The 27269-nt window shown below is 37.7% G+C and overlaps 1 protein-coding gene and 1 long non-coding RNA gene across 14 annotated transcripts in view; one reads left to right on the top strand and one right to left on the bottom strand.

Annotated features, from left to right (window-relative positions):
* The window catches only part of LOC122528592 (myocyte-specific enhancer factor 2), a 39279-nt gene that overhangs the window by 7128 nt on the left and 4882 nt on the right, over positions 1–27269 (top strand). For 3 of the 13 annotated variants that reach the window (XM_043653883.1, XM_043653889.1, XM_043653890.1), the window contains exons 2-4: positions 21232–21345; positions 21885–22088; positions 25195–25353. In XM_043653883.1, coding sequence (XP_043509818.1) covers positions 21292–21345; positions 21885–22088; positions 25195–25353 — 417 coding nt within the window. In that variant the 5' untranslated portion in view covers positions 21232–21291. Of the gene's footprint in view, positions 1–13472; positions 13932–14390; positions 14625–21092; positions 21114–21231; positions 21346–21884; positions 22089–25194; positions 25354–27269 lie in introns of those variants that run through there. The other 10 variants (XM_043653893.1, XM_043653894.1, XM_043653891.1 and 7 more) reach the window with 9 other exon arrangements.
* LOC122528595 lies at positions 2955–5407 on the bottom strand. Its single transcript, XR_006306615.1, has 2 exons — positions 3226–5407; positions 2955–3045 (listed from the first exon to the last, which is right to left on the bottom strand). It is a non-coding gene; the product is annotated as an uncharacterized LOC122528595 (long non-coding RNA).

The following is a 27269-nucleotide window of genomic DNA, read 5'->3' on the forward strand; positions in this document are numbered from 1 at the left end:
CCCCGCAAATGAAAATCTAATGGATTCAAATCCGGAGAACGAGCAGGCCATGCAACAGGACCTCCACGACCAATCCATTTACTTGCAAAGTGTTGATTTAAAAATTGCCTAGCCACTCGGCTAAAATGCGGCGAAGCTCCATCATGCATAAACCGCATACGAATAATCTAATATCGACTTGGAACTTCCTCTAATATTTCGTGTAAACGCGTGCTCGAAAAATCAACGTACTTTGTGCCTGTTAGTTTCCCATCAAGAGAAAAAGGTCCAATTAAAAATTTATCAATTATTCCTGCCCATACGTTTCAACTAAACTGGTGTTGATGTCTTGGATGCACAATAACACGTGGGTTTTCTTCATCCCAGTTACGATTATTATGAAAATTGAACGTACCATCCCTGGTAAAACTAGCTTACTAGAGTTTGCTCTGTTTATAAAATTCATTATATCTCATAAACGAAGGCAGATAGGACGTATATATTTGTATGACTTTTTTTCATTATTTTTAGGCGTACAATCAGCTCCCGAAGTGGGTTACGAAACACCCTGTATATCGTACAAGTGTATCTCTACATTCGTTATAATTGTATTTGCATTATTATCTATATTATCTATTATTATATGTCTACTTAGAGCGGGACAGTCGAGCGCAATTCTAAATCAAGGCGAAAGAAGGCAGAAGAGAAAAAAAAGGAGAGAAAGGAAAAAATCGATCGGATTTCGTATGAAGACGAAGATTAATGTTGTTAAAGGCCAAGAGTAGTTTACACGTTAAATTAGTTCGCACTTTCACTAGCCTCTTTACAGGCGTTTTATCCTCTTTCACCTCGCATAATCTGCGAGAGTTATTTCAGGGTAACTTTGCCTGATGCGCTCACGCGCTCGTTCGTTCCTTCCTTCCTTCGTTCGTTCGTTCGTTCGTTCGTTCCTTCGTTCGTTCGTTCGTTCGCATACACGAGCATAGAAGAGTGAATGAAGAATCAATTTGTAGCTCGTCACTGATGTACGTTGAAACTGTGTTATCACGATCGACGGGTTTTCACCCCCTTTTAAAGGCGCACTCGGCACAGAGCAACTTTCTTCGAAGAAAAGGTTCCGGCTCGACGAGAAAGGAATTCTCGAAATTCTCTCGTTGCTTCTTTTATTCATTTAGGTGAGAGAACAGAGCGTACAAAGAGAGCTGAGAGTTCATTTCGATTTTGGCCAGAGGAGATTCTCTTCGCACTGTGCCTCACCCCGACTCTCCAATTTTTATACAAGTTCGTGGTAAACGGCGCTTTTTCTTCCTTCGCTGTTTTCGTCGAGAAATCAGACACCTTCGGAATTAAAACTGACTCTTTTTCACGTACATTTTAAAAGATGTGGACTTCGAAGATTTCATAAAAATTTCAATATTATCTTTCGCCTAAAAATTCGCCTTTCATTTGCACACACACGCACACACACACGAAAGAAAGAAACAAACGCAATTACTTTTTGGGCAATCTGATAGTTCAGTTGCACGTGACATTATACACCCTGCATATTATACTACTATACTGTATTATACTATAAATAATATTATTAGTATTATAATGTATTATACTATACATAATATTATTACTATAGTATACTATCCTATATAATATACTACTATACTACCCTACACTAATACTATATATATATACTAATACTATATATATAGTATTAGTATACTATACTATATATATATATAGTATACTATAGTATACTATCCTATATATTATATACTATACTACCTTACACATAATACTATATATAAATCATATATATTATACTGTTATACTATATATACACATAATATTACTATACTACACTATACATAATACTATATATACATCATATATAGTATACTATTATACCATATTAGTATTAGTATAACAGTATAATATATATGATGTAATATATATAGTATTATGTGTAGGGTAGTATAGTAGTACAATATATAGGATGTGTATATATATATAGTATTAGTATAGTATACCATACTATATGATACTATATATTATACTATACATAATACTATATATATATAGTATTAGTATACTATACATAATACTATATATATATATATATATCGTATTAGTATACTATACTAATACTATATATATACATCCTATATATTATACTACCCTATATACATCATATATATTATACTATTATACCATACTATATGATACTATATATTATACTATACGTTGTTACTATTATTATTATACCATACTATATCATATCATACAGCGCTAAAACATTAAAACTACGTGAACGTGTTTGAAACGAATTGAAACTCAGTTACGAAACACGTACGGTGCGATTTACGCGTAGAAGAGGCTCGGATCGGCGGATAAGCGGCTGTTAATCGTTCCGATCGAGGAAACGGTTGATACGCCGAGCTTTCGTCGCGAGTCGACGGGGCTTCGTTTCCTCGATGGAATCGTACAAGTAAAAGAGAGAGTGGAACCTGTTGCTCCCCCTCGTTGCCGATGAAAGCGCGTGCCTCGCGCGATTGTTGGCCGCCGAAACGTGTACAGGGGAAACGATTCTCGCTCTCTCGGAGATTATTTCCCTCGGTCTCTCCAAGCCTTTTCGATCTTTTCCATCTTTCGGCGTTCGTACGCAGGCAGTAAGTAGGCACGACGCGCAGAGTGGATACTAGTCACCCGAGTGACGTCATCTCCGGAGTTTGGTCTCATTCTCTCTGGCTTTTGGTCGCGTGCCAAGTGCGCAAATCACACGTGCCTCTCGGTTAAATGGCAACTGTTGGTGGTGCCTTTGCCCACGGATTTTCGTCTCGTTTCAAACGATGAACCCGCTGAAAATTCGTTCTAGAGTTTCATTTTTCTATTCTTTCTTTCTTCCTTTCTTTTCTTTTCTTTTCTTTTCTCTTTTTTTCTTTTTTCCACACTGTTAGCAGGCTTTTCATTCTGTTATTATTCCTTTACACTCTCTCGTTACTTCTCGTGCCTCTATCGTTTTTTTTTTTTTTTTCACAATTCTTTAGAGGGAATAATCATCACCGCTCGTTCCTTCAGAGGAGCAAAGTAATCATCATCTTCGATCGGAATAATTATTATTTCCTTTAGCTTTTTGTTAAAAATATCATTTCTCCCTTGCGTTATTCGTCGCTTCCCTTTGCATCACATCTGGTGATGGTTAAGTGAAGGAACGATGACATTTCTATTATGTGTTCATAAAAACTCAATTACCGTTTTATAATTGTGATTGACTAGATCTTTGCGTGGCCCACATCCAAAGAGAGAAATTCATTTACATTCATTCATTTTTCAACGTTCCTCGAATTCCGAATTTGCCCGAGCATTACACATTTATGGGAGCTTCCATTTCTGAAATTTCCTAAAATCCAGTAGAAAGTTTGTAAAATTATCTCTTGAAATTATCTCGCTTACTTTACATTATATAATTATAATATCGTATTATTGAATTTGGAGCCTTAAAATTTTCACATTTTTCGCCGTTTAACTCCAACATTCAATGTTCAATGAAACAGTAAAGAAAAATATTGTGGGAGAAACTCTAATCTTCAAAACGATGGTGCACCCGGTCGCGGAAAAAGAAATTTTTAATACTTTTACAATTCTCGAAGAAAAACGTGTGTTCACAGTCTCGCGACTGTTAAAAGAAGAAAAGCTTCGCTCTTTAAAACAAGACCAAATGGATCACCGTGTGATCTTTCTTTGCAAAGTTACATCAGTTCAAACGATTCGCAATTTTTCCACTGTTACTGGCCCAACGAACAATTATGCTCTTTGTTGATCGTTACAAAATTTCAAACAACATTTGAAAGATGTTGGGGGGGGGGGTGAAAATAAAATTACACGCGGACAGATACATTACAGATACATTACTTTTACACGTCGTGCACGTAGAATCGAACGAGATCCAATTGAAGGACCAATCGCGCAGCAACGTTTCAAGCGGTGCCACGCCGCACGAATGGAAAATCATTAAAACCTAACCTAAATTCATTTATCAAGGCTTAATAGAGACCGAGTGGCGAGTATATTTATCGGAAGGCCTACATGCACGTATGTATATATTCGAACACATCGGGACACGTGTTGTGGCACTTTGTAGCGAAGAGAACGGGCCGGGGAGAGATTTTCCAGCGTCGTCTCTCTCGTCTCGGAAGGCAAGATGTTTCTTCGGCGGTGGCAGGATGAGCGGATATCCGGTATACGGGGCAACAGACGCCGCGCGACGCCTGGACCACGAATGTGTTGTGTGGGTCGTGACGCGTACGTGGCACGTCGCCGTCATGCACGTTCGAGGGACAGAGCACCCGTCTCACCGTCGCCTTCTTTTCCTACTAGTCGAAAGACTCTGAAACAATTTCTTTCCTTTCGCCCCTACGAGAGACTACGAGATAGATACGGCTTGGCCGCCACCTGGTATTTCCCTACTCCATACTCCCCGCACGCTCTTTTCTCTTTGTACGAGAAGGGGGCTAGCCTTTCGTCGGACGTTACCCCTGACGAAACGTCTCGTCGTCGTTAGCCAGATCTCTCACGAGTTTATCCGTCCATGTACACGATGGATGTACGCGAGTCTTCTTCCGCGCCTTTCTTCAGTCTGTTTCACATCTCTTTCACTCATTTTTTCCCACCATTTTCCCACCATCGGTCGTTGCTTATCGTTTGCCCTCGGTCTTCGACTCTCGCTGAAATATTAATTTATATTATAATAAATATTAACTCGATATCAGCTCAAAAGCGTTTAGAGAATATGAAACACGCGTGTTTCGTCAGAATGCCAGATTCTCATTCGAAAGAGTTGTACGTGTACGGTGATTTTAGAATTGAAACTAATACATCACGTCGCGTTTTGTTCTTTCGTCCAGCAAACGACGGAAGGAAATCGCGAAAGATTATTATAATAATTGGTTATAAACGGTAAAAGCAGATGACGAAGGGAAAGTGGCGCCGGGTGATGTTCGCAGGTATATATCCAAGAGGATAGGATATACCACTGTACCACATATCGGCACAGCGTGTGTCCCGATATTGCTATTGATCGCGGCTCTCCAAAGGTATTTGTTACGTGTATTGTTTTTCCTTCGCACCGCCGAGCAAAAGGAGATCACGAGGGCCGACATCCCTTTTACACAGTGCTCTAAGGTATCCGCGTCTAGTTAACCGTTCCCTTTTTCCTCGCTTTTTCCCCGCTTTCTCCGGAGCACGCTTTTTCAACGGTGTTATCCGACTCGATCGAACATCGTTGCATCCTATGCGCGAGATCGTTCTTATTCTTGCCCTTATCCTTCGTCGTTGAATTCTCATTGAAATCATTGAATCTTCTGTTGTCCACAGTTGTCCTTTGGCACAGTAGTTGTACTTTTGGCGGGCCAAAAATCCATTTCCTGCAAGTAAAAATCACTTTCCACTAAAATAAATCCTACTAAAATTTGAAAAATATTTTCTCTTTTTTTTTTTATAGACTCTTAAAACACGACGAAGAAATCACGTTTTGAACTTAAATCTAATTTAAAGTTAACAAAAATTTTGACGGTTTTACATTGAAAAAGAGGAAATAGTTGAAAAGAAACTTTTAGCCCATCCTGTACAATTGATAGTCATTAATTATCCTGCCACCAATTTGCTTGTAAAAATAAATTATCGAAATAACTCTTATGAGAGATTGAATCATTGTTGTAAGAGTATAGCTCGCTCGATTACAGTTAGGTTGGAATATTGCAGGTCAATGTTAGAACTGAAAGCAGTAAATTTGTTCGATTAATTAGGTATCATAAATTTTCATTTGGCCATAGAAATTTTGTAATTGATTGTTGACAATGTGTAATTGACGATAACTGGATAGTTAATTCATAGCAAGTGTTATATTCGTACGTATAGTAGTCAACGAGCCAAACATTATTAAGGTTGTGGGAAATTCTCTTTTCGTACGTGCGTGTAACAACAACCAACTACGTTAAAAACTACAACCAATTGTCACAGGCGTGTAATTATGAAATTTTTTTGTTACTACGTATGAAACATCAAGTAGATTTGCATCAATGAACATTTTTTTCTCTTCTGAAATTTTGTCCAATTTCCAGAAAACGTACAATTTCTCTGCGACCGTGTTACTTGTTAAGATTGAAGCGAGTGTTGTTGTTTTTCCAATAATAACTAACGTACTATTTAATTTCGTGCTTGGTATTCTCTTGGCGAGCAGAATTTAGTTTGCAAAGCACCGGATAATCACCTAAAAATGACAACTTTGTAATTACATAATAATTTTGAATTTTGAAGTTCAAACAAACCACAATTGTGTTAGAACTGAAAGACTTTTACGTAAGAATTTTATTTTTCTCTCCAATTGTTGTTGTTGTTGTGATTATCGTCATCGTCATCGCCATCATTGTGATATGCTGCTTGCACAAATATATACCTATGGAAAATCGTTTCCATTAGCAAGCAAACAAATACATAGACAAGTATGTAAATAGCGCATTATCTACAGTTAAAAGCAAGTTAAACTAATAGAGCTGATTTACATAATTGGTTCGATTAAATATGTTTTTCCGTTGAACGACGTTTAACCGTCGGATAGAAATAACCGAGCGAAACGAAAAACGTCGCGAACGGATTTTCCATCTTGAATTTCAATTGCGCCGTCGCGCGATTTTCTCACTGAAGGATATTTATACCTGTCGATACATCCGCGACTATCTTGTCAAAATATAACGATAAATCATTATCGATTTACAAAACGATAACCTTTAAGTATACCACGTCCGTATGCAGATATTTATGTAAATTTACACGTTGGTCATGCGAACGCGGCAAGTGGCGTCTCTCGCTTTCCTATAAAAATTTTCTGAATTCAATGCGTTGTCAATTGGTTGCCAAAAAGTTTTCAAACTGTTTGATTTGAGATAATAATAGTAGCAGAGTATGAAAGCATAAAATTTCAAAGCATCAGAGACATTGGAAGTCAAAAAAAAAAAATAGAGAAACTTTGTAATATCACCCTTTTATTTCGATATTTTATGAAAAATGATTGAAATATTTCAAAGTACGCTGTTTCACGCTGTTTATAAAATTATAAATTGGCCATTTTGGTACAGTTTCCAGTGTTAACAGGTCCGAATGAAAAAAATCCAATGTACGCGCGACCCACGACGACAGAGAACCGTTTGTTGTTAACCCTTTCGTAATTAAGGACCCCCGTTAGTAATCATCCGTGAATTTATGCCTGTGCACCGTGCATCGTGCACCAATAGTCCGTTATACCACGCACCACCGGTCAGTTCGCCGTTAAAATGTCTTATTGCCCTCTTACATAACCTATAAATAAACTTTAGCGAGGAATGTGCAGTCTGCCATTAGTCACACGGCTTATTCTAAATTTGCTTATCCAAACGAAATCCTTTAATTACACGATCGAACGTTTCCTACGTATCCAGTATCAAATTTAATATTTTTTCCCTCCCCCTCTTGTTCTGTCACTGATATGCACTGATTTATGAATAGAAAAAAGGGTTCGTAACTTTCAGGGTAGATACTACTCGTCGAAACATGAAAAACTGTTCTAATAAACATGGGTCGAAAAATTAATAGTTTCAAAGTTATAGGTTATACAAACTTTATCGCTAGATCCTGTCATTTATCCTTTTTTTTTCTATTTACCTTGTGTATCGAAATTCGCAACGAAATTTCATACAAATCGGAATCTGCTCTAAACTGGTCAATTTTTTAGTTAGGTATATATTGTTAGTTAATAACCGACCATCCGACAGATGCTTCTAACCTGCAAACCTCGTTCGTTTTAGAAACAGGCTGTCGGCCATGTTGGAAATCTCACGTGTACGAAAAACCGTCATTCTCGATCGATCGGGAAGCGGCGTCGTCGAAACGCCGTTGGAAACGTTTCGGATCCGAATTGGTGGATCCGATTCCCGATGCTCGTCGGCGGGACGGGATCGGTGCCGACGTTCAATCCGATATTAAATTCTGCTGGAAAATCTCGAGAAGTCCATCTTCATTATCGGATGAACGACGCTTAACCGTGTGACCCGGTCGATCCTCGCGCAAATAGAATCGCATCGGGAATGACAGAAACGAGACGGACGGTGAAACGGAAATAGACGTCGGTTCCTGCAAACTAATCCGCGAAATAATCGGCATTATGATTAACTACGTTTCAGCGGGCCGATTATTCCGGCCGCGCAACTTGCCACGCTGACGTTTACCCGATACACGTTCCGTCCCATCGAGTCGCGACGCGGGCAATCGATGAAATGGAAACGCTCTCTCCGGCTTTCTCCGTCTCTCTCCGTCTCCTCTCCTCGTCTTTGTGTTTGCGTTACCTCGCCGCGTCTCTCTGTCTTCGCCACAAAATTATCTCTCCACCTTGCTGGACCATCTTCCGTAGATAGGTTGCGGCACCTAATTGCCGTTACACTCGTCGAATCCACTCTCGCGTTCAATTCGCAAAGTTACGTAGGAAGGTTAGAAAAGGAGGGAAAGAAGAAGAACGAGAAAGCGATCGCTAATCACGTGACTTTTTAGTTAAGGTCGGCATTGTAGAAATCTCTTTACGAGAATGTATCTGCGTGCGCATCTATCGTAATATCGGCGTAACGTTGGATGAATATATATCGGAGGTTCTCGATCATTTTTTTTTTTTTTTCTTGCGATCGAGAAGAAACAAAATCTCGCATATTACCGGCGGATATTACGCGAACGTTTAAAAGTTGCGTAGCCAGCGGCGAGTTATCCAGAGTTTCAAGCGGTTCGAGCAAGGTATTTTTGTAATGCAAACCTCTCGAAAGCATCTCGCGTAAACTTGCACGCTCTAGAATGCATAATGTATATCGGCGTGTCTTCGCACAAAAGTAGCTTACGTTCCGCGTTCAACGGAGATCATCCGACAATTTGACATCTGCCATTGTTGCACAGCCACAATTGCCATCGATCAGCCAACTCGCTGCAACAACACTGTCTTCTCTACAACAGTTAAACATCTTTACACGTCATCAAACGCAATAACACCGCGTTCGGTCTGAAAAGAGTTAATCCTATCTGGTTGGCTGGTTCTTTCTTGCAGCCGCATATTTCTCGTAAACAAAACGACTCTAGCATTTTCAATAATTTCACGTTCAACTCGATCTTGTGGAAAAGTCTTTATTACCTGAAAAATTGAATTCTGATGAAACAACGATCGGACGTTGGCACCTCGATTTAGAGTCTAAAGAAATTTGATATTTTTATTTTATTCTGTCGGCGCGCTCAGTACACAAGTTTCCTGCAAAAAACATTACAATTCAAAAGTTCGATGCTTGTGTATAGCTATCTGTCAAAAATGGCGCGCGTCGCCTTCTCTTTGGGTCAAGAGTAAATACCACGAGACGAGCAGAGAGACGCGTGCATCGAAATTGCCTGCTGTCTCGCTCTCCTCTACCTATTTACTACGATCTACGATCTACGGTCCATAGTCCACGGTCTACAGTCTACAGTCTACAGTCTACAACGTACAATCTATAATATTGCTAACTCGCTTATCGTTATCCACATCCGGAGAATATTAATTACTTATCCGCTATCCCGTTTCTCGCGTCTTTTCGCGCTCGGTCGACGAGATCGATAGGCTAGGATATATTGAACACTCGCCGGCTCTCTCGACGGGTTAGGTTATCCGACCTCTGTAGGGGGACAGCTACATTGCAGCTCATGCATAATACATACGATCCGACCTGGAGTAGATTTATATTTACCCGCACCTGGGATAATTCGTTAAATATCGACAGGCATTGCCTAGCTCTTGCTCGTGAGCTTTTTTCGCGCACAAAGATGATTCGACAGGACGTTTTTACCCTGTCAGTCTTATAGATGGTCTTTGCTTTTCTTTCCTCCTCCTCTTCTCTCCCTCTCTCTCTCTTTCTCTCTTTCTCTCTTAAAACGAGTGTCTCTATTTTCACTCGCTGTTTCTATATTAGTTTCCAGAGGGAACTTGAAATTCAGCGCTGCGACACTCGCTATCGATGGCCAATTGTCACAACGGTTTCGTTACAATGATTTTCTGAGACTTTTGTTAATCGTTCGTTTCTATAATCAACGAAATCCCCTTAGAATTCATCGTTACATCGAGGAATTTTGGTAAAGGCATGTGTTGCCAATCGTCTTTAATTTCATCGCGGTGCACGCAGTTCGACGAGATTACGATTGTTCGCGTCAATTGATTTTCCTTCCCTCTTTTTCCCTCATTTCGCCCGAAATTCCGGTCACTGTGACGATCGCGTGTACCCTCCACGATGAACTCATTCCTCCAAGAAAATAATCCTCTCGGTCGAGCTAAGTTCATTATTTAATCGCTACTAACTGTTTCATTCGATTCGTTGAATAATTTTCAAAGATTTTAAAAGCGCGTTAGAATAAGAATATTCTACGCCTCCAGGGCTGTTACACCTTTTACTCATTAAATTTACCCTCCAAATGTATCCAAATCTGCGTGAAATTGTCCATTTTTATCGTCCGATTAAATTCAACTCGTCTTGTTAATATTTTACATCCATCTTCTACGATTGCTCGAATTACACGTAGCCACCATATTTCATTAGCATAATGAAATGAAAATGCTGAAATTCAGTTGTCACTCGAACGCGACAATTGCCATTTTCTTAAATCATTGCCTAACACATATCGGAGATCGATTCGAAATGTTATATAACCAGGTTTTGGAAGCGTTCACATGACTTGGATGTGGCTCTCTCCCTCTCTCTGTCTCGATTCAATTTCATTTTGCACGGCTGTCGGATGATTCGCGAATAACTGATAGAAGCTAGTCGCTAGCAGCCATCGCAAACGTCTCGGCTCGTTTAATATTTATCTAGTTGGATTTTCGAGAGTTTACCGGTAGTGTACCCGTTGCCTCTGTTTGTCTAACCCCATAATTCGTCGTATTCGCTGCATCATATTCCATCAGTCGTCCTGTCAATTTTCGGATACCGATCGACCAGCGTCCACATTTTTCTCCTAATGTTTCATTTGTCACGATAAAAAGTATCGTATTCTCTCCTCTCGTGCTGCGTGCAACCGGCCATCACAGGCAACGATTAACATAACCTTATATTAGACAACACAAGCAAAGAACTGATTAATAAAAACGACGGAGATCTACGTAACGACATCTATGGAAATTTCTAGACAGATATAAACATATCCAAATGATTGTCTCGTTAATGACTTTGACAGTTAGCGTACTCGATGAATATTTAAGAAATGTTAATACACATCGTGTTACGAGTAGACGCGTACGATTAAAAATTTTCGTGTCGTGTACCTGTGTAACGGATTAGGCGGAGAATAAACGAGACTAACGTACATGTAACGCAATGTACGTAGATAGCTGCATTGATAGTTCTGCTGTGACATTATACTTACTGGTACTGTACTCGTGCCGAGCTATCGACACGTAAAAGCGACGTTCCCATTATGCACAGTGTCGTCGTGTCTATGTACATGATCTCATACTCAATGATCCAAGGATCTTGTGCCCGGGGCTTGAATCTATAAATCAAATTTCTATGACGTACAGATCATGAAATTTAGATCATTTTATATTAAAGTCGAGTCGAATCGAGATCGATTTGCGGATAATTAAAGTCAGAATATATCGTTCTTAATTACGACAGTTTACTCAATAGAGCATCTTTTTCTCGCTCAATAGAAATATTCGACTTCGATTTGTTATTCGAACGATCGATAGGACACGCGTATATCGATCGATAATCCTAGTTCAGCAAACGTGTACTTGCTCGCACGTTTATAGAGCTCCAACGTACGCTTCGAGTGCCGCAAATGACACAATGTAGAAAACGTTTGTTAAATTCTTTAACCGCGCCGGTTTATTTCTGGCCGGCGAAATATTAATAAAGTGTAAAGATGCCATTTTTACGCGTGGCTGTTTGAACTTTCACAGTTATAATTCACGGTACCGACTAACTATTATGGCAGAACCGTTTATGAATGGCTGGTAATATTTCGATTATTTTCTTGTAATCTCGAGAAAATATAGGTATAGATGTTACGTGTAAGTTGTTTTATTTTAAAATTCTTTACGTTTAAACTATTCTATCGTGCATTGATGCTTCGAAAGCTCCGTCTGTTGAAATTTACATCTTTATTAACAATGTCTGTAACATGAAAAGATTGATCATTTTTCATCGCATCACATATGTATATTTATAAACGCTCGAGCGTTTCGTTTCCTCTCTAATGCCTTACGTTACGTTTCGTCAATTTTTACCGTCTTTTGTGCTTTATCTAGTTTCTGACTTTGCCGTGATTCGTAAACTCTCGTTTGCAAGTCTCGCTCTTGCTTCGTTGAACGGGACGACCTCTAACATTTTGAAGGAAACCTCGGTGTGAAAAACGAAACGAAAGGAGATCGAATCTGAAATATGTTCCGACATTGGGGAGAAACACGAACAGCTGAGAAAAGACGCAAAAGGAAACACGTAGCTTTCCCGATAAGAAAAAAAATTCCTCTTCTATTTTTGATCGAGATTACTTAATTTTCCAAAATATCGAAATTCGTCTGTGAAAATAATCGAAAGACTCGATGTAAATATTGAATAGAGAAGAAAGAGAGAAAAAAAGGAAAGAGAAGAGGATTAATTGACAGTTGAAAATTATTACACAAAACCGAAGTGAACGTCGTTCAATGCGCGGTCGAAGCTGGAATGTCAGCGCGATCGTCGAGGCTGGAGGTTGTGCGCATGCGCGGCGCGTACGACGACGCGCAATTGGCGGGTCGGCGTCTGACGTTGGTCTCCGCGAGAGCCAATCAACGGTCGAACCTCGTCGACGTTAACTCGGCGTGCCGAGGCAAACTTCAGAGGCGAGGTGGACTGACTGGTATGTGCAACACGGCCAGGCCCTCCCTCCTCCTCTCCATTCACCCTCTTTCTCTCTTTCTCTCTCTCTCTGTCTCTCTTTCTTTCGTTCCCGTGCTCTCCACGCGACTTCCTCAAATCTTTATTTCAGGCTCGACCGCGAACTGGTCGAGGCGCGCGCGGCCCGCTTTTTTACCGTCCGATACGACGCTTCTAAATTTGAATCTTCTACGGGAGGCACAGTGTGCGAATCGACGGTTTGCCGCACGTGAAAAAAAAAAGAAAAGAAAAGAAAAGAAAAATATATTTTAAGACACGGACGCGCGTTTCTAGTCATCGTTTCTAGTCAACCAGGATAATTCTAACCTAGCTAACCTAGCTTCCTGGTTAGCTGGATCCTTGGAAGAATCGTTTATCGTCGTCGGTGACCGCGGTTGTATTACGTTTAACGAACACGGCAAGACTGACTCGGAGCTTGTAAAAGTGTGACCAGAGAGAGCTCGCAAGGAGAAATATATATATATATATATATATATATATATATATATCGATATATCACCGATATATACATACATACATATATATTCATATATCGAGAGACACGCAAAACGAAGAAAGAAAAAAAAAAGAAAGAAAGAAAGAAAGAAAGAGACGAGGATTGTGCGTGAAGACGAAGAAGAAACGATCAGTTACAGTTGTTGTGTTCGTGTACATAACATTATCGTTATCGAATGGGATATGTTGATTGACTCGCTTGTCGATGTTTGACGAATCCCAGATGAAATTCAGCGTGCGAACCAAGTGACGCGTGGTTGATCGAATTGCCAGAGAAAAAAAGAACAAGTGCAAGTTAATGTACGTGCCAAAGTCTCGTGTGTTATTTCTGCGTAATCGGTTTGGAAAGAAGTTTTGTTTTGATCTTAAAGTTGTACCTTTTGCAAGGGTGTTAGTGGGGAGATATCGATCGTGGGACCATTGACGTCCGTTCTGGAGAACGAGCTTTTCTCCTCGTACCTTTGACTAGGCTAACCTCTCGATAATTGTATTTTCTCACTCGTATGTAGCTACGTGTATTATACGTGCATACATATATATATATATATATATATATATATATATATATATATATACACATACATACGTGTGTATGTACATGCATATGTGCACACACACGCTCATACGTATATACAAACATACACGCCATTACATACATATATTTCTTACATATATGTGTCTTTGTATGTACACGTACAAATGTATATCAGATGCTGGCTAGTTTTCAAAAAACTTGAAAAAACGAGGCAAACTGTTTTTGTGATTGATGCAGGCTATTCCGCGAATTTTCTCTAGTTTTGTCTAGACGGGAAATGGATTTGAAAGCAAATATTATATCGTTTGAATAATACGTCTTTCTCTCTATTTATCTACCTATTTATCTATCTATCTTGTATATCTCTATCTGTCTCTGTCTCTCCATCTATGATCATAACGCGATTTACGAATCCAAATTTTTAGCCAGACGCGAATGGAATTTTGATACAAATAACAGACATACACGAGTTTTTGAAACGTTGTACGATCGAGTGCCTAAGCGGGGATCCTCCAATTACATTGTGATAACAACATTTGTGAAGAGTGCGCGATCTCTCGCCATCTTTGTTTTGATATCGATTCAGTGCGCGCAAGAAGATCGATCGATTGGCTAACGGGTTGTCGAGATGTTCTACTGATCGAGCTCATTTCGAGTCGGTGAGTTTATCGAGATTAACGTTTATGTCAATTCCGCGCGAATTTCGCTCGTTTGAATTGTACAAAAAGATTTTGAAAAATTTCGTAAAGATATCTAGATGACCAGAATCAGTTTGATTTGAAATTTTGCAAGAAGAAAAATTACTTAATACGTATCGTGGCAATTTCTACAAATTGGCTCATTGGAATACGTATAATTAGCATAATACTTCTTTTCATTTTTCTTACTTTTTCTTCTAGTTTTTTTTTTATTTTTTTGCATCTCTTACCTTCGATTTGATTGATCATACGATTCTTAAGTTTAAAAAATCTGTTGCGTAATTTTTCCTCAATTCATTTGTTCATTACCAAAATTCGTACTCTATATAATAGTTAAATTAAAAATTTACTGAAACAACGTGTAATGTTCTTATAAAAATCGTCTTCTTACATTTTTTTAACATATGCTTTCAAACAATCGGGTCAACCTCTAGTTTCTTTTCTCATGTCCTTTCCAGTAAGAGGAGTTTCCAAAATGATGCGTTTCTATTGAAACGATTTATTCGAGTCGATAAAAGATCCAATGTAGGATTAAATTAGAGAGAAAAAAAGAATAAATGTAAACGTTTTCGATTACACCGCGTATTAATTTACAATAAACGATATACGAAAAATCATGATCCACGTAACATTGAATATTGGATAGCAGAAATGTTTTGTAGGTTATGTACATATATTCATGTCCTTGGTTTGTAGACAAATGTTTTGTGGTGTTATTACGGAGGAGTATACGTAAATATTACATAGAGGATGTTACAAGCATTGAACAGAAAGGGAAACAATTTTGCCCAAAATGTCCCTAGGGTATTTGTTTTTTTTCTTTTCACTCGCGCGTTCCTTGCGAACGACGACGCAATCGCATGATGGATCGACGAACGAATCAAACTCGCCGCGATATCGAGATAACGTTTTGCCCGGTTGCGGACGAACTACGCGAAGGAAACGGTTTGACAAAGTTCAATGTGTCGCACTGTGTACTAATTGTAAGTACGCGTGACGAGCTCCGCTTTCAATGCGATAAAGTACACGTTATCACAGCTCGTACGAGCGAGGCCTCTCTCCCCCCCCCCCCTCTCCCTTCCCCTTGCCCCCCTGTAACGAAATTGGCGCACGAAATTGAAGTAGCCCATCTGCAACTTAGCCTAATTAACTAGTTTAATGTTTGGAGCACCGTCACCGTCTAAACATCGGTCGGTATTGGTGTTGATATCGAGCTTCCACAGAGGCAGACATGAGAATCCGCATTATGTTGCGTATACACTACCGTTAGAATTAAAAGCAGCGTTGGTACAACTGCCACAATGTCTGCAACCAGGCGCTAAATGTTCTGTTAGTTATCAATGTTTGATAACCGTGTATCATTGGGACGACCGTCCGTGGAAAATAGAGTTCGCGTAGAGTTTGTATTAGGTTAGAAATTTAGGGAAACGACGCCATCATGAATAGACATTTGTTTGATCGTTGGTACTTGGTAATTAACGGTCGCAGAATTCTCGCAAAATTCTGGAAACTTTCCCTAATACGATGTAAAGATGGCTTGCGTCTAGTAAAAAGTGGTAGTGTGATAGTTCCTTCGATATCAATATCATTATCACTGTCAAATGTAGATTGTGGATTCTGTGCGTAATATCCATCGTAAAGTTCAAGGTGATTCTATCAAATTTAGGTTTTTTGCCGTTACAAAACGCATTGGACAAAAGCAATACGTGATATCGTTAATGAAAGGTATAATTCGACTCGTGAAAGTAAAGTGTCAGTCATTGGCAGGATCTGCTTGTAACAAACCCTAGAAACTAAATAAGGTATAAAAAGATCGCACGTGCGGAACCATGTAAGAAAGAAATTACAACCGGCGAAGGAACTGAAGAAATTTTGGAACCAAACTTCACGTCGCGCACGTCAACACCTATAGACCGGAGGGGGGATTCAATTTATAAAATCCATTGACCAAGGATTGTTATTTCCAGCAGAGGGTAGAGAATAGAGAGAGACTAGCGGCTCGTAATGCACAGTCAGCGAGACTTCTACTCGACGCGATAGTAGAGCCCAGGGTATAAGGGAATAGCTTGTGGACGCGAGTGCAAAATACGACGTGTATAGAGAAATACGCGGTGGTGGTCGCTGACCCTCGCCTCGGTTCGCGTTCTACGCTCTTGTATAATAAACCGAATTCGATCGGGCGACAGGCTCGAGCGACAACCTCTTCTCTCTCTCTCTCTCTCTCTCTCACTCCCCGCGAGTGTTCTCTTTATTGTCACTTGCGAAGAGTGGCATCGGGCGGGCGGTGGGCCCTCTATTGCTTTTCGCTCGAGCCTTCTTTTCCCATCGCGCACACCGATAGCCAATAATCTCATTCGCCGGTGTTCTCACAACGCGAGAAACGTGCGATCGGCTTTGGCTGAATGAACGATTCATTCCTTTCGCGTTATCTTTCCCGTTTTCGAAACAAACAAGCGGATAAATTCGCGACGGAATTTTTGTCTTTGGTCGTAACTTCACGCTTGTCGCGCAATCGTGTGGTAATACATGGATGAAAAGCACATCGGCCGAAGTTGGATCATCGTCCTTCTTTATCACGTCCCAAAATTTCCAGTACACGTGTTAGGCACGGTGTTAACCTCTTTTTCTTTTTTTTTTTTTTTTTTCGCTGCCAGCGGGCCGATGATGATCCACATCTGAAATATTGATTATTATATATTATTTAATTAATATATATATAATATAAATATAATATAAATTAATTAATGAAAATAATATAATATATAAATTAATTAATGAAAATAATATAATATAATATAAATTAATTAATGAAAATTATTTAATAATTTTTGTTAATGATAATCGACGGGAATGATTGTTAAATTAATAAAACTCGGAGCTACAAAAAAATTCATCTACATCGTTTGAGTTTAAAAGGATACATAAATACAGTTGAAAAAGAATAAATACAGATTTTCCTCCAGGAAATCGGCATTTTTCTCCTCGTAAAGATGTTCGTAGCAGAAATCGGCAAATCGGCCGTGACAATTTTTCGCAAGTATCTGCGTGAGTGAGGCCGGCAGTAAAAGGGTTAACCCTTCGCTTCGAGTGTGCTCGACGTCGCATTTCGTTCTGGCAGATCCTGCGTAGAGTGTGGCTCGATCATTATGTTTCGAACGAAGTCACATACATATACTTAATTTAGGTTTTAGACGCAGGTCTCTTCATCAATTCGTTTCCTTCTTTCTTTCGCACAACTTTGTACGTTTGTCACCCGTTTCTGAAAGGCCCTGTATCTTTTGCTCCAATTATTGAATAAAAAAAAAAAAGTCAAATTATTCCATATTGCGTATTGTTTATGTAGATTCAATCGAATTGGAAATGTTTCATTTGAATACCTAACTATATCAACATTTCGTCTAATTAAACGAAAATCTCGGAAATCACTTGCCAATTATACGCACGCATGTTCCCCTCGAGGTTTCGCGGATTTAAAACAACGAGGCGTGTTTTACGCAGTTCGTAAAATCGTAAGATTTTCGGAGCCCAGCCAACAGCTGGGAAAAAAAAAATAAAATAAAATACAGAAAGTAATCGGATTGGTTAATCGCGATTGGTGTTCAACGTCCTTGTAAAGGCGAGCGCCGCGTGTTGAAGCCGGCCGCAGCCGGAGCAGCGGGCGGAAGAGGGGAGGGGTATTGAAATCGACTTTGATTTGATCGTGAAAAAACCGACGGATTCACGAGTGTGATATAATTACGATCCACAGTGACTGTGCAATATAATTTCGCGATGCACAAGATAGGCGCGACAAAAATAACGTTTGCCCGTGAAACGCGCGTTAATTCATATAGCGAGAGATCGCGTGCTCGGAATGAATGAAAGGGGGGAGGGGGAGGGGGGGGGAGAGGCTCGGTAAATATAGTTGATGGAGCTTAGAATTAGAACAACATTAAAGCCTGTATTTTTACCGGGCTCTCCTCCGGTGTGTACGAGCATTGGAATTCTTTCGATCGAGGGAAAGTTATCAAAATGGTCTTCGATCGATCGATCGATCAATCAATCGATTCGGTCGGATGCAACTTTTTTTTTTTTGATCCTTGACGAGAATCGACATTCTTTTCTTTTTCAGTGTGTACCTCACTGTATCGTCGCTCGATACGATTCGACTTGTCGAATAACAATCGAGTCGAATCTCTTATCAAAAATATGAATTCAGTTCAGCCGTTAAATTAAATGCCAAACGAGGGGAAAATTATTTCACTAGATCGACAAAGTCGGGATCATTAGTCGATTTACAGGAGTCGCGAGCATTCGAGATTCAAACTCGACAAGAATTGAAAAGAGAGTGTCGGTACTTCTTTTCCACTTGCTCGCGTACTCGTGTGAAAGTTAATTATTTGTTGGTACGTGTATCTGTTCCATCGCGTTTACGGCAAGTTTAGATAAAGAGAAGCAGAGATATTAGAAGCTTCTCGACTAGACGATCCCGCCGAGATACAAAACCATACACACATTATCTAATCGCTACTGGTGCAAACGTAACTCGACTTTCCTACTCATTTGTCGCTGACATTACAATAGCATTGATTACACTAGCGTGACGTACCTGGCAATTGTCGATTATGACAATGATCTGTAATTTAGACGAAAGGGCGTTTAAAAATGATGAGAAGAAAGAAGAACATACCATTAGTTGTATTATTCTTACAATTCACCTCAGTCTGAGAACATTGCAAATTGTTTCTACAGATTCATTCGAACGTCGGTTATGTCAATTGACAAATCATTCTGGTTTCTAAAATTTTCATGCAACTTCTTCTCAATGGATTTAATTAAAAAAAAAAAAAAATGTGTAAAAATTTTTTTTTTAAATCAACTTGACTGGGATACTTTGACTTCAAATTCAATCGAATCGTGCAATTGAAATTGAAATTGCAATTTATACTCGGTGATGATTTTCTATTTTCGTTAACGAGGAATTTTAAAAAGAAAATAATTTAAACTCCAAACCAAGTTAGGAAAAAAAAAAAGAAGAAGATATTCTTACTTGTTGATTGAAACGTGGGAGCGAGCATTGAAAGGAAAAAATTCAGATAGATAATTCTAAAAATGTCAGTGCCAATGAAAATTTCCCCAAATGATATCAGTTTTAATGAGCTCATGGGTGTCCCCTCGTTAGCCATTATTAATTGGCACGTAACTCGATGTATCTGTACACTTTGAGGAAAACTCAAGCGACAAAGTCGATTATTGCGTACGTTAACTATAAAATGGAAAGGGATCGATCGTTCATTACGCGTCATACTACCCGTAATAATGGCAGTAACGTTGTAATTAATCACGTTATATCTTATTCCATCCTGATTTCATCGGGACAACGAAATTAGGCTAGCCTGTTTTGGTTAATTTCGATTCAAGTAAATTAACCGAAAAATTTATACTTTATCATTTTCATCCTTCCACCGTTCTTTCCTTTTATGCTTGACGAATAGTGAAATACTATTTTACGACGTTAAGTTTAATTTCAAAAATTCAGACAAGAATTTTTTGCGCACGCAATATAATATTTGCAACTTTCATGCGTAACGTTGCTCGAAATTCCCGCCAAGCGATGCTTTCCGCGTAACGGAACGATAATCGAAAGTGAGGTTAGTCGAATGATAATGGAACTTCAGTTGGCGTCAATGGAGGAAACACGAACGAGACATGTCCGCTATTTTCCGTCGAATTTAATGTGTCATCGAAGTTAGTTGACTGGCTCGCCGGACGACGTTAATCGATACACCAACGCGACAACACGTGCTTTATATACGTTTCACCATTAGACTTGAAACGCATGGTCCAGTTCTGTCGCGCACATTTCGAACTGCATCGCGCGATATACGTGCCGCGCGCGAGCCGCGTACATTCTAGTTTTCTATGGGTAGCCGCGCGCTTTTTGTTTCCAAACCGTCAGTTAAATCGCGTTCCTTTTGTTCGCCGTTCGAAAGTTGCCGCCATTTCAAACTTGAATTTCATCGTGACGATCGTTAGAACGTCGAAACTTAAATCTGTCTGGTGAATTTTTGTTCGACGTTAGGGGGTTATGTTCTCTTTTCATTTTTCCTCGGTTGTCAAGAAATTTCTATCCAATGAGCGAGCTTCATTGACTTTAGTTTAGTAATTCGTTTTCAAATAGTTATCTTTATGGCCAATGTATGTTAAATACATTGTCTGAATTGTTTTTTTTTCCCACTCTTTCTTGTATCTTCTTTTCTTCAATTTCCCAATTTTCAAACGATTCATTCATATCTTATACATAACCTCAATACAGTATTGAAGGTTTGTTTCCTTCAGAATTAAAATATTTTGTTCGGGATGGAGTGAAGGTGTCTGCATAAGCAGGCATAATATTAAATTATTTAAAGAGCATATAGCATTATATAGCAGGTGTTTCAAAAGTAGGTAAAAGGTTATGTTACAGAAGAAGTACGTTCCATCAAAAGATTAAATTGTTTTTTTTTTTTTTTTATGTACATGCAATTTATTGAGATTTCATTTTTGTATAAAAAGTATAAATGAAACAAGAGTATTCTTTTTGTTACAGTGCTTTTAATCCATCCAGTGGTTCCAAAGAATTGTCCCATCTCCACAACGCCGTGCAACAATGGGTCGAAAAAAGATTCAAATTTCGCGCATCACGGACGAACGAAATCGTCAGGTAACTATAATCTTCTATTAAAAAAAAGAAACGAAAGTTCTTCTACTAGAGTTTATTTTTCTAATGCAATTTGTGTGTTTTTTTGTAATTTTTGTCGATACAAATAGCCGATAATATAACGAGACTGATAATAATTCCATTATAACATATTCTAATCGTTTGTATTCTGTCGAATGTTTTATATTCTAAGCAATAATCGTAAAAAACTACTAAGGCTGAAATCACTTTTTGTGAAAAATACATGTTGTATAATCATTCATTCAACGTATTACGTTGGCAATTGCTCGGAACAAAACTTCACTTTGAAGGATCTTACTAGACATTGCAGCATGAATGATAATATAAATATTATAACATCAGCGCATTGAATTTAAAAATTAGTCTGTCATAAAATATAAAATATAAATATTATCGTGATATTTCACCAATAATGGAATATATCGAAGTAGTTAACTATAAGTTTATCTTTGATTGATTAACAAATAATTCAAGATGGCGGAAACAAACAAGATGATTGATTTCTATTGACCCCCCAACAGGTGACCTTCAACAAAAGGAAGTTTGGGGTAATGAAGAAGGCATACGAGTTGTCGGTACTGTGCGACTGCGAGATCGCCCTGATTATCTTCAGTTCAAGTAACAAACTGTATCAGTATGCGAGCACCGACATGGACAAGGTTCTTCTCAAGTACACTGAGTACAACGAACCCCACGAGTCCCTCACCAACAAGAATATCATCGAGGTGAGCCGATTTCTCCATAGTGATTTTCAAGCTACTCTCCGAATTTTCACCATCTAGAGAACATGTAAATAGACGATGGATTGGTAGAAAAAAAGAATGACTATCATCTAGAGAATTTTCACTGACGAATAGAGTAGTTTAAAGTGTATATATAGGTGATTCCTATATCGTGGACAAATTTTGTGAGTTTAATTTTTGTAATGGAGAAAATGTATTACTGGTAATACATTTTGCAGAGAATATATTGTCTGGACTTTTTTGCACAATATCAGTGAAATTTTGCAAGTCACAAATTAGAATTGGCACGCCTTTTAAATTATTTATCTTTGCAATTGTCAAGAACACGTATTTTAATATTTTTTAAAACATTGAAGAACTCATTTTTACATTATTTGCGATGGATATAAAATAACCATACACGTTCTTACCCTAAAAAGAAAAAAGAAAAAACTGTTATGATCTAGTTCCGAGTTGGAATTGTGTGTCCCTCGTGAAGTTTTTCATAACGTTTCATTCTAGATAATGGAAACGTTTCTTTAAAATTAAGGTGAACGTGTTTCAAATCCGAATGAGTATCATTTCCGAAAGACTTGTCTCACATTCATGTAAATAATATGTCGGAGTATGCTGAAGCGCGTCTCTGCATCTCCAAGGTCGATTAGGCTGTTCCAGAAGGTACTATGTATACAACATTCAAGTTATTCAAGCCGAGCCTGTTGAACAGACTGGAAAGCATTTTATAAGAAAAAAAAGAAAAAAAAATCAGAAAACTACCCTCGATCAATAAAAATCATACGGTGTAATTATGCGACCGTAATAATAATTATCTTGAAGATTCTATACTCCGCTGTATATATTATTTGCTCTCGTATTTTCTGTTGTAACAGCCAAAACATTTTATTAACGACAACTATCTACAGTCTATGATTTATTTCATTGCTACGTTGTTACAGAGGCGTACTCTAGAAAGAATGTTTTAAATATGCAGAAGAAAAATAAGATCATTTTGAATTGTATATATTGGACGTTGGTTAGTTTAAAAATGAGTTTTTCAATTAATTTAATCTCTCTCTCTCTCTCGCTCTCGCTTTTGCTTAAGAATTAATATTTAGGGTTTCATTTTGGGAATGTGCTTTCTTTATTTTAGATAGAAGTTTTTTTAATCAGAATTATTTCTTATGCAAAAAAATTTCTGTTTCACAAAATAAATAGCATTTAGGCGTTTAAAGATTTTTAAGAATAATTTTAACAGTATGAAAAAGAACTATAAAGAATTAAAACCAGTAAGTAATTAGTACTAAGTAACACTTTTTAGTATTTAAAATCTCCTAGTAACAGTAGGCCTAATACTCCACGGAGATCCCTAATTTTTATTTTCAAATTTTCAAATTCTCTAAATAAAGTGAAAAAAAGAAAAATTAAACAAATATTGCTTCTCGTCGATTTGAAAATTTACAATAATCATTGAACTGAATTATTTTATTATGAATTCTTCAAAAACCGTGGAATTCATACGGCATCGAATTGGCAATACTTTTCAAATAACCTGCTTTGCCAGCACGACAAGTTGTCGTGTCTGGATTAGCCGGAAGGCAGGTAGTATAACTCGAAGTATCGCTGATATACCGGTAAATGAGAGATTTCACAGTGAAAAAAAATTCTCTTGCGTATCATCATTGGTTATTAACTTTTTCAAGTTTGCCGATCATCGAAATTATGTGGCAAATCTACATGCGCGGCGTTACAAGTTTCTCTTGTTTCTTGCGCGCCTTCTTTTTCACCGGTGATATACACGGTGGTACATTAGTAAAGCTTGGTTCTACTGCGTGTATTGTTCAATATATTTGGGGAAAAAGACGTGTATTTTTCAACGATCTAAGACAAATAACTGGATACAATAATTACCGTACAAGAAACTTTCATTTTGAGGTCACTTCTTTTTGTGTCTTTTCTGTACTTTTGTATTATTATGAATATTAAGGTTATGTGTCCGATACTGGTATATTGATTTAGGATATATTGATATTTCTTACGTACTCTTTTTGGTTACTTTCTTGGCTTTATTTTATTATTTGTAGTAATGACAACATATTTGTTTGTGATATAAAAAATTGCATACAGTATTTTATACTTATATATATAAAATATAAAAACTAGTTCAATTTTGTAGAATGAAGACACATGCATTTTTCTTATATTTTCAAGTATATCAGCGATAACAGTTAGTAGTAAAAGCATGTCCAATCGATTGGAAGAGAATAATTGTGTCAATATAAATTATACATTAAATCTTGTTGCAATATTTAAATTGATATGGTGAGTAGAAAATAATACCGGACAGATTACGTAGATTAAACTTGTTATATATTCAACTTCTTGTAGAAGAATTATAATTTTATAATGTATTATGTTTGAAACATTTACAGGATTTTTTTCCCAAATTAATAATTTTTTATTCAATTTATTACTTCTTTAATTCTTTGAAAAAAATTTGAGAAAAAAAATTCGACCTTGTAAACTCCGTTGAAAATTCTTCAATGTTTTTCAAAAATATAAATTGAGTAATACGTGTGCAGTCTAATGAAGCTAACAAAATTAATTGTAGCGTGATAAAATAATTATTTATTAAATAATTAAGTATGTAAGACACCTGACTTAAAACGATCGCAACCCTTAAAGCATCGTTTAATCCATCGGCTCCCTAACCCAGTCCCCTAATTGTTTCAAGCATAATAATGGTCAGGGTCGTTCATGGATCCTCCACACGAATCCATCGTCAATCATCGTGTCGCGTGACACGCGATACCTCCTCTCCCTCCTTCCTCTCGTACACACCCATAAATATAAATGCATACGTAACATTATTTACTATGCAAATGGTAAAAGTACACACACGAATAACCAATACGTCGAAACTGTATACGTAAGAGCAGAGAGATGGAGAAATAACTAAGAGAGAGATTGGTCGACTGTGTGTCGTGTATGTATATGTATATGTATATGTATATGCGTATGTGTGACGTTAGGCGGTTAAATTAACGTGCATGCGAAGGTTGAGTGCCCTCGGGCGGTGTGGTCACGTGAACCTGTCTGCTGACACTTGCAGGCACTCAACAAGAAGGAACATAAGGGCGCCATGTCCCCGGAAAGTCCGGAGCCTGACGCGATCGAGTACAATCTCACTCCGCGCACCGAAGCCAAATACACGAAGATCGACGAGGAGTTTCAACTGATGATGCAGAGGCACCAACATAACGGCACTCGGGTAAGTGGAGGTCGTCGTTCGATGTTATTCGACGGCCGACTGACGTCGAGAGGACAGACGGGGGAGAAAGAGAAAAAGTCCCGGCCAGGAGAATATGATGTACCTCGGACGGCAGGAAAAATTGCGTGGATCTCTCTCTCGCAACGACGGTTCGTCGGTGATAGGTATTGTCGATCTTGGGCATTTTAGGCGTACAGCGTTGCTCGGAATTTTTGATTTTTGTTTTGTAGAATTTGATGGTGTAGAACATTGGGAATTGGTACGTGGGACATGATTGACATTGAACTGGGATTGTTGAGATTACTGTTGGTGGAGTATTTGAATTCTAGGGACTTTTTTCCCCCGTTGTACATGGAGAAATTGTTATTCCTCTACATTTTACATCTTACATCTATCAAATTGGCATTTGCTATAAATACTTGGTTAATTTGGTTGGTTGGTTAGAATTTGATGGTGTAGAGGATTGATGTAAAGAATATATTGTTTGAGATATTAATATGTCAAATATTACGTGTGTTTGAAATTCATTTCAAATTGTTGAAATTTTTGTTGTTAGAATACTCGAGGTGCTAGGGATTTTCTTTCTTCTGTATATGAAGAAATTGTATTTCTATTCTACTTTATTACATGTGCCATATGACATTTGTGGTACACTTTAAGTGTGTACATTGCCACTAAATGATAGAGATAGTATAGAAAATTGAGAACTCTGTTATTCACTATTGTGAGTTGTTATTGAAATATTTATTGTTCAAATAATTTAGATTCTAGGAATTTTTTTTGTGTAGAGAGATATTGTTGGAATTGTATAGTTCAAGATTTTCAAAAACTACATTTGACTTTAATTCAAAATACTACTTTCTACTCCAATTAATCATTTTAATATACAAATACAAAATATATATAAAATTATAGAGATTTTTGACTCTGGATCAAGTCTAATTCCTTTATAAGCTAAAAAAATTTCAGGACAAAAATTAGATTTCATTTTATGCTCATATTTAAATTATGATTGAAACTAATAAAATGACAATACATATACATTTTTCAAAGATGTGATTAATATACTCTCTGAATATTTGTACAACATACATTTATGTTTTAAAATCACTTAAATTATCACACAAGCATGAATTTGACCTATGTGTATAACTTCATCTTTCTAGAATTTGATCAATCTTAACGATGACTTTAAGGAAGAAATATTCTTCGAGTAACTGCTAAACATTTTCTACAACAAATTTACGATATAATGGTTCGTTCTTCTTCTTTGTCAGTTTGGCAAATTTAAGCGACTTAAATTTACAATGGGACGTCCTCCTGGTTTTTCACTTTGGGAACCTCCAGTCCGGAGTTTTCACATGACTCGAAGCAATTTGTTGTCAGTTAGTCCTCCTGATTATATTTATTAGCTTTTAACAAACTGCCATCAAGCAATTTGTTGTCAGTGACGCGGTTCTATTTAATTCGTTTAATTTATTATCGCAACATGTGCCCGTAAGTTTACTTTTAAGCCATGCCATTGGCAGGCATTTAAATACTGTAGGCTGTACTCGTGTATCCCTGGTCAGTTGTTAATTTATTTTTATTTTCGTTTACTGGAACTACTATTGTATGCGCTATACACTGTATCGAGCTTCAGCTGGCAATAGTTAAGGTGGCACTCATAATTATTTTGGCAAGCAGAGTAAGCAATAGAGCGTCTTAAGAATTTAAGAAACCTTGGATATTGTATAACTGTGAAAAGATTCAATCTTGTTCATAGTCTTTAACATGAATGTAAAAATATGGTTGAGGTGTCCTTATTTCTTCTTTCCTTTTTTAATATTTTTTATATGAATATACATATATCTGAAAATTACATAAATATGACACTTTTATTTAACTTTTTGTAGAAATCTTGTTAATAGAAATAA

This window comes from Frieseomelitta varia, unplaced genomic scaffold (assembly GCF_011392965.1).
Source record: "Frieseomelitta varia isolate USP_RPSP 00005682 unplaced genomic scaffold, Fvar_1.2 scaffold_253, whole genome shotgun sequence".
In the NCBI taxonomy this organism is placed as follows: Eukaryota; Metazoa; Arthropoda; class Insecta; order Hymenoptera; family Apidae; genus Frieseomelitta; species Frieseomelitta varia.